General features: G+C 39.7%; 1 protein-coding gene across 2 annotated transcripts in view; it reads right to left on the reverse strand.

Moving 5' to 3' along the window:
* Positions 1 to 13,107, reverse strand: part of mapk8b (mitogen-activated protein kinase 8b) — a 44,230-nt gene that overhangs the window by 24,516 nt on the left and 6,607 nt on the right. For both annotated transcript variants that reach the window (XM_041816424.1, XM_041816423.1), the window contains exons 2-5: positions 10,211 to 10,391; positions 8,001 to 8,130; positions 7,298 to 7,356; positions 5,811 to 5,949 (exon numbers count right to left, since the gene is read on the reverse strand). In XM_041816424.1, coding sequence (XP_041672358.1) covers positions 5,811 to 5,949; positions 7,298 to 7,356; positions 8,001 to 8,130; positions 10,211 to 10,332 — 450 coding nt within the window. In that variant the 5' untranslated portion in view covers positions 10,333 to 10,391. The remainder of the gene's footprint in view (positions 1 to 5,810; positions 5,950 to 7,297; positions 7,357 to 8,000; positions 8,131 to 10,210; positions 10,392 to 13,107) is intronic.

The following is a 13,107-nucleotide window of genomic DNA, read 5'->3' on the forward strand; positions in this document are numbered from 1 at the left end:
AAGAATAAAGACAAAAATGGTCACAAATGTTTTAGAAAAAGGAGGACCCCTCCTAACTTGATTCATGCGGGATGCACATAATAAAATATGAGGCCAATTTTGCTCCTGATTTCCCACTTTTAAATAAACAAAATCATTGTTTTCTTTCTCTATGGTTTAAAGGATCTTGATCCTTGATCTGCTTCAGACAACATTATGGATACACTGATTTTAAATCAGACATAGGGAAGTGCCAAGTTGAACCTTGTATCACATATCACAGGTTTGCTTCCTGACTCAAATAGCTAAAATTGATAGTTCGGCAATGAGCCGATCCTTGAGGCTGATCTACACAGTTCACCTTAGTTCTATGCTGACATGTAGCACATGTGTGCTACATCACTGTCCTCAGTTCTGTGGCAGGCCTGTGCATAACAGCAGTCACTAAGCATTTGAGATGTATTCCACATTGGTCAGGCTAACAACATCCACAGCTACAAGCAATATATGCAGAGCTTAGGCTTCGAGGAGTGGTGGTTTGACCACGAATTCAAGCCAAAAAAAAAACAACAGACCAAATAAAACTAAGCAATCAACTCTGATAGCTGTATTGCAAAAAAAAAATCTACTGACGGTTTGACAGGCAACCGGACACTTGTAACCATTATATGTTTTATTAGCCTATAAAAACTTTCCAGTAGCACTCTGCCTGGCATCTTCATAAATGTATGGGAACATTTATCAGCAGAGTGAATGGATGTTAAGAGCTAAAAGCTTCACCACAGATACCTAGAGCTATTATGTCACAGTTACTTATCATTTTATTACAATGCATGGCATCTTAAGAGACAAAGCTTGCAACATGGAAAAGCTGTGGACAACAACAGAATACAGCAGCTTTGACTGCTTTGCAATGACAGTGCAGCTCAATGAGGGTTTGGTGACAGCAGAAGATGAGTGATGCTATTGCAAGTAGTACACAGGTTGTGGGGCAGGCTGTGATCATTTCAGTTTATATGTATTTATTTATGGACGGACTGGTATTAGATCAGATGAGTATCTGCGGCTATCCAAAGCTCAAAGTCCAGATTCCTTACTTGGATATCAAATGATATATATGATCCAATGCAATGTTGTGTTGGGTGCCCCTTGTGGGAAACTCCAGGGAAAACCAAGGAGCCAAGCCCGCATTCTGTTTGTACTACAGTGGTACTTTTTAGCTGGGTTTCCATCAGGTAGTCCAGTTTGACTGAGTGCAGTTTGGTATGGTTCAGTATGGTGAACCTCAAAATGGTTTGTTTTTCCACTGATATTCATACCCTCGCTTGGTGGGTGGACTGTAGAGGGATGGTCATGAGCAGTCATGTTTTAATAGCTACATCTCGATAATGTTTACCGTGGTCAGTATAAATCCTGTGCTGATTAATATTGATTAATAGTGAAGTGACATGAGTTATTTTTGGTTTAATACTGACGTTATTTCCATGAATGCTTCATTTAGTGAGCGTATCAGAAGCTTTTACAGATTATATGACATAATATAAAAGTTGAGAGTTGTACCGTGTGAATTTGTCACATTAAAAATGAAATAAAGGTTTACATGGGGTTAAAATTGAACTATATCAAGTAAGACATCCTGGGTACATTGCTCTCATTCGAGAATACAACCTGAATTTATTGATTACCTAAAGTAGCTAAAAAGAAGTAAATGAATCACTGAAATCCAGAGAAACAGCTGAACTAAAGCTTAATAAATACAAAAATTTGACATTAATTCAGTTTTCCATCCATCACTGATGCACCAGGCTGTTGTGTGCCTTCAGGTCTTGCTACTGTGTACTCAAAATCAGGTCCATATAATGTCAGTAAACTCAGTTTATGACCACATATCAATGTCTGTGTTCCACTGCATCTTTCGGAAACCGTATGGATCTTTGTTGAGTCCGAATGTCCTTAATTTAAGCAGATATTAGTCTGTTTTTCTTCTGTTTTCACTCCTCATAGGGCAGGCAGAGAGCCATTTTCGCAGCCCAACTGAGCAGTCGTGTCACACGCAAAGTAACATACATGCAAACCCTCTTTTGTGTATGTACCTTCACCTTTTAGAATGATAGGCAAGCTTGGCATCCCTACCGAAGGGTGACAAAAATGGGACAGTGGAAATGCAAATAAATGCGTACCATGCCATACAGAGCTAAACCAGACCGCTCAGTGGAAACGACCAATTAGAGTTACCCAGACACAAGGATGGAAAGGATTAACATAGATTATTTGCTTACTACATGTTTGCTGGTGTACATTCTGTACTTCCTCATGTCTATCACCTCAAAACTTCTCTCAATTCTCCACCATGATATGCAAGCTAAAACTTTCAGGGAGCTATTAAAAAGTTTTTGAACCACCAGGGAAAATCCTCATATGTTCTGTGACTAATTCTGACCAATTAAATCCACGTCATGTTCTCTTGGTGTCTTCAAGCATCCAATCAGTGGGTTCTCCTGTTATAAGTCAAACTCGGTACTTGTCACTTTAATCTACTCATAGCTCTCTAGCTCATTGATTTGTTACAAGTCATTCACTAGCCAAATTCTTGAAACATGGTAGAGCATGACTAACATGGCATTTCACAACAACCATTATTGTCTTTTTTCTGATCTCTTCCTGGTGTGGAGAATTGCGCAAAGCCTGCAGCAACAGCCATCTAAGTGCCATCTTGTCCATCTTGTCACTGATGGTCTAGTAGGTCATAAAGAATCGTCATTGTACATCTAATGTTTTTCATTATTACTTAAAAATAGCTGAGAGTGATTAAAAGACATCTCTTTACTTCCTCTCCAGCACTGTTAGCTTGCAGCAAGGCATATCAGATCCGCTAGCCCATTTGAAAAACTGTGCCTATAGCTGCTGCTGTGTAGAGGGTAATGCTGAAAAAATTTAGTGCTTGTGTCCATGATTAGATCAGAATTATGTTGTGGGCAAAGTAGACCGTCTTTGTGAGCACTTGAGTACTCTACAATCATTTTCATGCAAGTACTTAAATATGGAAATGACTTATAATGCCCCTCTCATCCACTACAAATTGCTCCAGTCAAAATCATAAACATCCCCTCTTAACAATGAAAGGATCAAATGGTGGAGCTAAGGCACAGTCAATTGTGCTCGACTGCCTGGGCTGGTAGAAGAGCATATTGTTAAGGGAATGCTAAGCAACCATGAGCATCTTCAGGAGGACTTAGAGAGCTCTCAAAACTTAGACAAAGCCCACAAGAACAAGAGAGCTGAATCGTTGTCGATCCATGACTCATATTGCATCTGTTCACCTTCCGAAAGCTTTGCGTGCCGAGCCATGCTGATGCGAGCCGTGCTGGTTAGCTCCGCCTGTGGCTCAATTAGTTCTGGCTGGAAGAGCAAGAGGAGCTGTGCTAATCTACTGCAGCATCTTCAGCTGAGGGTGATTGACAGAGTGCTGGCAGTGTGTGTGTGTTACTGAGTCTGTGTGAGTGTGTTACTGAGTCTGTGTGCTTGATTCCAAGAGGGATCATTTGTATACTCCGACTGTGGCTTCAGGGTGTGTGTGTGTGTCATCCTGCATCTGTTCATTAAAAGTCACCAAGCACCTGAGTGTCTGTGTGTGTCTGAGTGTGTGCTTAACCTTCACTGGGGCATCCTTTCAGCAGAGTGACAACCTGTTCATGTTTGGCTGTGTAACTGCTGGGTGATAAAGCGTATAAACTATCGTGTCAATAAATATACATGAAATACTTTTCTAACTGCTCCCACATTGGGCAATGATCTGTGCAAATGGTTTGTTCATCTGCCTTGACCCAGGAGCATGCACTGTCTTTACCATCATTGGTAGACTGACAACAGGCGGCTGCAAAGTGTTTGGCTGATTTAATCAGAACTTTTTCTGTCATTTTTTGGATTGCTGGGACTTAAAAAAAAAACCTTTGTACCATCGCTTTATTCATGCTAAAGTCGCGATAGTTTATGAACAGTGGTGCTTGTTGGTGGATAAAACTCATGCTGAGGTCCGTTGGGAAAAGAAAAAAAAACATGTTTCAGTGTGGCTCTTTGCTCTTGTTTTAATGAAGAAATGGCCTAGCATTGGTAAAACTTCTGCTATACTGCAGCTACATCAGGGCTGGGTATTTCCTCCAGCCTCATAATGTGATACATATCATGAAACATGTAAAACATGTTGATTTTTCCTATACTGAATTCACAACAGCAATTATTGTAGAGAATAACAGAAGAGGTGTAGTTTTAAGGTTTTTATACTTTAAAACAGCTAGATTCAGATCATCAGAGATCCAAGTAAAATGAAAGTCTATATATAATCACTAAGCTATTAAGAATTTCAAATATAGTTATATTTTACTCTGTAGACCTAAAATGTTCCTCTCTGTTGTCGCTCTTATGATGCTTTCATACTTTTCATATAATAATCTGGTTTCACTTTACCGCAAGCCTACTTTATTTTTTCAGGATTACTTTTTGCTTTACATCTGCTTAAAACGTCACCGCTTTTTCTGTAGTGAATGGACGAGTGAAGATTAAAAAGCATTACCAACACTGCCTTAAGCAGCTCCTTGAAGCCTTTATCAGTGCCACAGTTTGGTTAATGTCTTTACAAATGAAGCATAAAGTGCCAGATCAGAAGATGAGAAAAATCTGAGTTAACAGCGTTGTTCTGGGCTGGTTTGGACAACACAACTAATAAGCCTTGTGACTTGTGTCTTTCTGCTGTTTGAAGAAACCCCAAATAATCCAGTATTTTTGCTTTTAACATACTGGCTATAGATAAACACTATGATCCATGTACCAGCCTGTTTTGGTGTAAGGAGTGAGACATCGGCTGCATCGTGCAGTTCTATGACTGCTGCCATCTACTGGCCTTTTTGTTAATTGCATGGTATGTTATAAAACTACCTTCATAGATTAACTGGATGCACCAAATAAAACTGTTTCTTGTATCTATTGCATGGATAAATTTCACAGTCATATGGGAAAGCTCTTTGCTCTTGTTTTAACTAAGTAATGTGGAGCAATTCTGATAAAACAGACACTTTTCTACAGCTGCATTTCAGCTAATTGCTTCAGCGATAGCATTATAGTACAGTACAACTCAACTCACCAAGTAATGATCGAAAACTCAAGCCAAGGCAGGTCGAGGAGAGTGAGAACACATTCTCCGTCATGAAAAACCTTAAATGTGGCTCTATGCTCTTGTTGTAACAAAGAAATGTGGACGAGTTCGGATAAAATGGTCACTATGTGAGAGCTAAATCCGGGCAAATTGCTCCACCATTGTATATACTGACTCATAGCACAACAGCAACAAGTCGGCAGAAGAGGGAAAACATCCTTTCCATCATAAAAAGCTTTCAGTGCTGTTCTCTGCTCTTCATTTAATAAAGAAAGGTCCAGTTCTCATGAAAGTGCCACTACAGGATAGCCATATCGGAGCTTACTGTTACACTGGCAGAAGTATTTCTAACGGCTTCAAGTTCAACTCAACCCCACCGTTAGCTACCGCCTCGTTCCCCTCAAATGATGCAGACTGGTCTGAACGGTGTAGACTGGAGCTTTACTAGATGGATTTGCCTGATGACAGACATGGAGTCTATCTCCTTTGCAAGGTTAGGTTTTTCAGGCTGCAGCAAAATAATTGAAGAGCTTTTACTGAAAGCTACCAGCATTTCTTTGTTCGCGGCTTTGACTTTTTTTAACCATTATTAGTCCTGATGTGTCATATGTGTCAATTTACAGCTGCATATTTTAGGCTTATGTTTATGGAGGGTATACATGAAAAAACTTGCGCGTCTTACTCTGTGTATGATGCCAGCAGCGTGTAGGTGTTTTATTCCACACAGCATCTGGTAGAGCAGGTAGGACAGCCTCTCGTGATCCAGCTCCATCTGAATCACTTGGCAGAGGTTAGCATCCATCAGCTCCATCACTAGATACCTGAAGGTAAACAACACAGGGTCCAAAAATGTTGCAAAGATGAAGCTTTTCAAACAGTATATAATGCAGATGAATAACAGTAAGTACACTGTTTATAGTTATCTGAAAAATTAATATGGAACTTAAATCCCACTTAATGTTGAATTAGTTTAAGTTTCTTAGCTACTATATTCACATCTAAGAGTAATTAAACTGTACTTTATTCTCTCGTCTTCTCTCACATAAGACTTTGTTTTCCTTGGCATTTAGGATGTGACAGTAAGTGTTCTTCTTCCCAAAACAGTGATGATGTTATTCTGTCTGGCAGCTGTTATATCACCAGCCCAAACAATCCTCCTACATACAAGAAGGACCTTCTGACATTTTTTCACTCTAAAAGAAACACTGAGGGAACAGTTTAGATTTTCACCATAAATAAAATAAAGAACTTCTTTATTGCTATAATGTATCAGTCAAAATGAATAACATACCCTGTCAAGTTACAGTTCTGTGCAAGGCCTAGAAAATGTGTATGGTGAAATCTATTTTAATGGTTTAATGCACTCTGTTATGAAAGTATACATTTAGGGACTCAAACACTGAGGCAAATGGAGTGTTTCTCCTTCATCCTCTTACTGTGCTTGCTCTGCAGCCCTCTGGCTACGATTTGTCCAGTTTCCTTTTTAGCTCAAATCAGGCAGACACAGTGCGCGCACACATACACAGAAAGCTTCTAGAGGATGGCATTAATCATGTTTGTTCCCGTCATACTTGGAGAAACCATCACTCCCCCCACATCTCAGTTTATAACTCCCCTCTCTGCAGTTCCTGAGCCACTTTTCACTCACATGGACGTCTTGTCGACTTGAAAACACATCAAGGCTGTACCAAATATACCTAAATGCTGATCTTGTTAAAGGCACTGTCCACATAGATTTACAATTCCCTAGGAAATAAGACAGATTCCAGAGGCTGCCTTTCATCAGAGTCTCATGAGGGTTATGGGCAGATTGTGCTTGATTTGAGCCTTGATATCAAATACGATCATACTGTCTGTCATTGCGGCTTTAGTCTGTGGTCTTGCTTACTTTTAGAGGAAACATTTCCACTGATTGAATGCTGCTTGTAAAAGCTGTTTAAATATTTAACAAAACCTTTCAAATTTATTGCAGGCATTTAGAAATATTCCTTGATTTACTGCATTATGCACTTATCGTATGGTGGAATAAAACACTAAAAAGGCATCCAGCTACACTGCAACTAGTCTCTAAAAGTCAGAGGGGATCATCTCATCCCCCAGCATGTTATATCCTGTATTGATTTTACAAACCAGCAACAAGCACATGTTATTTGGCTCTGAAATACTTACACATCTTGGAATTCTTCCAGTGTCTTCTGTGGTGTGAATACATTTAATAGGCCGATAATCTGCCAAAATAAAAGCACAGTTATTACTCTGTATGTCCGGAGGGGAAATGAGAATCTGCAATGCACTGACGTCATCGTCACCAGCCCCTCTGCATCCCTGAACCAGCAGGAACAGCAGCAGGAGCCGGAGCATCAATAATGAATAACAACAGGAAATTCCTTCATTTAAAACACTTCATATGAAACATGTAACAGCAGCAGGGAGGAGTGATGTAGTCATGAAAAGGTTTCCTGCTTTAGAGATCACTTGTCTGTCAGGCAAGGTGAGCAGGGTATTTTGTTACCAGCCATTCAGGCCTCTGCATTACTTGATAAACTAATCATAACACTTAATATCAATTAATCACAGGTAAAGCAGCCCAATGAAGCCCCGTCACAAAAGGCAGGTTGATTTAGAAGCTGAAAATGTTGTCATCAAAGTATCTTTTGCTAATTCTTAGGAGAAATCATTGCTTTCATTTTTTATTGCATTTCTTAACTGTTTTAAAAAAAAGCAAAGCATTGAAGCCATGACACAGGCATGGTTCAAGGAACCCAAGCATCTACCTAGGAAATCATCAAGGCACTACAGCTAAAAAGCTACCACACACAATGGAAAACACAATAAAAAGAACAGTAAATGTCAGAGAAGTCAGAGCTCTTACATTCTTGTGGTTGACACATTTCATAAGCACCAGTTCTCTGTAGGCCCTTTTTGCATGAGTTTGATTCTGAAACGGCCGGCTCAGCTTCTTGATGGCGACATTCCTTTCCAAGTTGTGATCATAAGCTGAACTGTGGTGAGAATAAAAGTAAAAAAAAATTTATCAACAGTATCAGATTTCAAAATCATACAGGCAACATGAAAACTGTCTTTCGTTTTTGAAGCCCCTCTCTAATGACACACTGATTTTTTTAAACCAGTTGCCAAACCTTTATCTGGTGGTTGAATGAGTGTTGAAGATGTACAGTAATGATGACCCAATGGTTGTGCCTTCAACATACTTAACAGCGGTTTACTTAAAGAAGTAAGTCCAAATTGACATGGCTTTTATTTTGTAGAACTTTAAATAGGAAGTGATGTCAAGTCACACTTAAAATGATAACTGGTGAGAGATCAACTGGCCAAGCATTTGAATGAAAAATGCAAAACAACATTAGCTGCACGGCAGTGTGGGGGTTAGCACTGTTGCCCCACAGCAAGAAGGTTCTTGGTTCGATCCCTGGTCATCCCCTTGTGTGTGTAGTTTCTGTGCATGCTTGGGTTCTCTCTTGGTATTCCGGCTTCCTCCCACCACCAAGATATGCTCGTTAGGCTAATTGATGTCTCTAAAATGGCGGTAGGTGTGAATCTGAGTGTGCCTAGTTGTCTGTCTCCATATGTCAGCCCTGTGATTGACTGGCAAACACTCCCCCAATTATTGGCTATAGTGATACTATTGATATGTATGGTCCATATCAGTAAGCCTCAAGAGAATGGACAAAAAACCGACATGAGCGTAGAGTATTGACAGAAAGGTCAGATGGCACAACCTGTGCATCACTTCACAAACACTCACTCGTCCTGCTTGCAAACAATACCAGTGTGTTGAAGCAGATGCCTAAAATACTGGCAAACACTCATTAACTCAACACGGGGCTGTATAGTGCTACAAGAAAACTGGTCTATGCTATGAGTTATTTGACCTCACCAGACCAGACAGGCATAGAGATAGTGAGGTGTGGCTGTGCTAGGCACATAGCTGTGATTGTTTGAGTCAGACTCAAGTATTTTTATGAAGGCATGTAGGCTATACAGTGTTAGAGCATATAGTATAAGTCATCATAACTTACTCATCTATCTAGGTTTCCCGCAACCACTCACTAAGTACAGTCAGTGAAATGACAGAGCATTAAGCCTCCACAGTAACTTCTGCTTAAAGTTTCATTCATGAAATTAAATACTTTTTCCTTCAATTATAATGTGTGTCCTGTTGATTTTTTAACGAGCCCATTCTGCATTTAAAATACACTTTCAATATGATACAGATAGCAAGAATGGAGAGAGTGATGAAGAGGATACAGCTACACTTTCGACTGAACAAAGCAGCATCACACTGAATGGACCTTTATGTATTTTGAGAGTCAAGATGAGTTTAGGTAACAGGTTAAATTTGTACAATTTAACTCAAATGTTACCTTCTTATTAAGCTACTATCACTCTGTGCTTCATTTATATTAGAAACATCAGTCAGGATCCAGTGTTATTATACGGATGTACTCAAACTCTTAAAAACTTCTAGTTGCTATCTAATGATGTTGGAAATACTTTACTGTTACAGTGAGTGCCATGACTTTGTATCAAGGTTGTCCAAATTACAGCTCTCAGGCCAACTGTGGCATGTCAATAAATTCAATAAATCAACTAAATTTAAGGTTATTTCTATTCAATTAGTGGGCTGTTTATTTATGAATATTAATAGGACCCTCTTTGTGGTAAAATCGGTGTAAAGGTAAAAAACTGAATTCCAAAAAAATTACAATGGAAAAAAACAGAATTTGAGGAAAAAATTAAAATGGTATTTGGCCATAAACAGCAATAGGGCCCTATGCTGGTAACATCAAATCATGTCCTCTGTGTGATGGTAGCAGTTTTGTTTCACGGATTCTGTTTCAGCATTCACAGGTATACTGATCACACTAGTATATAGGATGTAACCAGCTTTTTAAAATACTAAATGACAGTGTGACAAGCCATCTCCATTAAAAACTTGCAAACAATATTCACTGATGGAAATCATGAGATGATACACTAAAAAGAGTTAAAGCTACCACATTAATGGTCTGAAATCAGGACATTATTTGGTTTACTGGCACATTTTTTTCCTCGGCTTACCAGACAATTCCCTGTGCTCCTGATCCGATGGGCCTGAGGTTCTGGTAGCGCTTTAAAACCATAAACGTTGAATCACCCACATCTATACTGTAGTATTCTTTATCACGCTTGTTGCGGTTCATGGTGAAATCCTGGACCTGTGCTGTGGCTGGGCATCAAAGTGGAGCTCTACCCTCAAGACCTGCAGTGTGCAAAGGACAGAGACTGTTTTTATTCACTCATGTTTTGATTTTTCAGATCTACAGTGGTCTTAAATAGTTAAAATACCCCATTTAGATTACAGTGATCATGTTATTTCATACATGCTCATTGTGCATCTTCTGCGTCGTGAAAAGAAAATCATATTTAGCTGTATCCCAATGAAAACCCTTGGTTAAACACTGGGAAAAAAGTGATTTACCATGTGCAAGTTAAACCAGTCAGGCTTTAATCCTTGAAGTTGATCAATGATAATGAGGATGATATAAAACCCAAAGGTCTGAGCGATGGAGCAATGATGCAAGCAGTGAGAGAAAATAGGAAGCTGGGTTTCATGCTGGCTCTGAAGACCACGAATCATTAGTGGAATTTGGAACATTGTACTGAGAAGGTCGGCTTTGTCATGATAGCTGTACATTTCTCGGACAATGATCCGACCTCTAGAGTTCTGAAACAACAGCTAGCCCACCCCCTTCCTTTCAGTATCCATCAGCCTTCCCTTCCCCTCCGCGCATCGGCTGCTCTCATCTTCATCTTCTTGAAACCTTTACTCCAGTTTTTGCTTTCTCTTCTATTTGCAAGGCTGCAGTAAAATCCTTTTGAGTCGGGTTCAGAGCAGATAGAGTGGAAAGCAAGTCAAGACCAAGGCCAAAGCAATTAAAACCAAAGATCAGTGAGCATATGCGCTGCTTTCTCTGCATTCAGACACACTCATTTATGACTAGACACTTTGACACACAGGAAATCAAAGTCTAAAAGTGTCAAAAAGCAAAACAAGACACCAGAAAAGAAATCTTTACATTGAACTCTGCTTGTATATCCTCCTGCTGCCGTCTCTCCTACACTTCTGTTTAATCCTTTCTGCTTCTGCTCATCTTTGTCTCTCCTCTGTCTCAGCTGCAGACAGGGAGCTGAGCCAGGTGGTGCAGAAGCAAAGAGATGAAAAAAAAGCTTAGAAAAAAGAAGCTAAACTCACTTCTCTTATGTTGCACTGAGGGACATACTGCTAAATGTTAGTCAGAAGGCCAAGCACTTGACAACACCCAAAGCTACATGAATATGTTGGTCTGACTGTAACCTTTACAAACCTTATTCCTCAGCCCAACCCAAATATGAATCTGAACTGACATTTACCCCAACCTGTTCTCTCTGTTGATACTAACGCTCCTAAGCTGAAACTGAAAATGTAAATAGATGTATCTCAACCACCTACTGTTGTTTCATAACCACCCCGTGTTAAAGTCAAGGCTGTGGCTTTCCTCTGAATGTGAAAGATACAAAGTGGTTAGACCAAGTCATTCTGCTGTTGAGCTGAGTGGTAGAAATGCTAGCACAGGTGTTACACAGCCAAAACACAGTCTATGTAAAGAGGGCAGCTGGCAGTATGGAACAGTGTCGTGTGTGTGTGTGTGTGGGTGGGGGGGTGTGTGGGTGTGTGTGTGTGAAGCTCATGCTGTTAGTTAATATGTTGCACCTCTTTGTAATACACATACATAAGAGTGACTTAGCCTGTGTAAAATCATGTGGCACAAAAGTACAAAAAAAAGACCAAATAAAAAAATATATTGTGCAGGTAACTACAAAACTGTCACAAAAATTGAATAATGTCACTACATTAAGCAAAGCACAAATGTTCATAATCCTGTAGGTCCCATATTCAGTGTTTGCCTTAGGTTTAATTTCACATTTTTGCTCAACTTCCATAAAACAAAGAATTGTATCTATATTCTTTTTTAAGTTCTGTCTCTATATGTACATTTAGGATTAAGGCTGTTGGAATGAATTTTAGCAACAAATGCTGGTTGAAGAATGGGATGCCATCCAACAGCAGTGTGTGACCAGGCTGGCGACCAGCATTAGGAGGAGGTGCCAAGCTGTTGTGGCTGTGTATGGTTCTTCCACATGCTACTGTTTGTTAAATGAATTAGTTGTTAAATTGGCATTATGTCATCCAGTCCACCAAACAAGAGTCAGTCAGCTGCTTGGCATTGGCAGAGAAGATTTGGAAGAATTTTCAAGAGCGCAACCCACATACTCAGCTCTGCTGCTCATCCCACAAATGCATGTTCCTTACAAATGTGGCACTATTCATAAGAAAAGAGGAGGCTTTCCAATAGAATAGGATTGGTTGCCAAGAAGCAGTTACAACAAAGGAATAATCTACCAAACACACACTTCCTTACTTTTTGTGCTAAGGTAAGATATGATAAATGGGGACAGTAAGGGTTTGTAAATGATTACCATTTTGTGTGTCTGCACACAAACTTCATGCCAACCCTGGAAAGTCAGAGTCCCAGCTGGGCGCACCAGTCAAAATGTCTAGATCCACCCCTGCCTCTTCAACTAACACTTTTTTTTGTAAACCATTGCTACTGATGTTAAACCAATGCATGGGTGCATGTCAAATCCTGATTTTAGCCATAATCGAGCAAATACTTTACACAAACACACGGTGAATGTGGTTGGACCAGACAATGGTAATATAACTAGCTTAGAAAGCCCACTGAAGAACAAACTAGCTTATAGACAGAGTAATGCAGAGCTATAAAAATACACCAACACAGAGGTATCTAGTGTGCACAACTGCATAAGCCACTAAAGTGTAGAAATGATCCAGAAATATTTCAGGCATGAGGGTAGCTGGAAATTTTTGGATGAAGTTGGAACGAAGTTCAGAGTCAAATGTATGATAAGATGTG

This window comes from Cheilinus undulatus, linkage group 20 (assembly GCF_018320785.1).
Source record: "Cheilinus undulatus linkage group 20, ASM1832078v1, whole genome shotgun sequence".
In the NCBI taxonomy this organism is placed as follows: domain Eukaryota; kingdom Metazoa; phylum Chordata; class Actinopteri; order Labriformes; family Labridae; genus Cheilinus; species Cheilinus undulatus.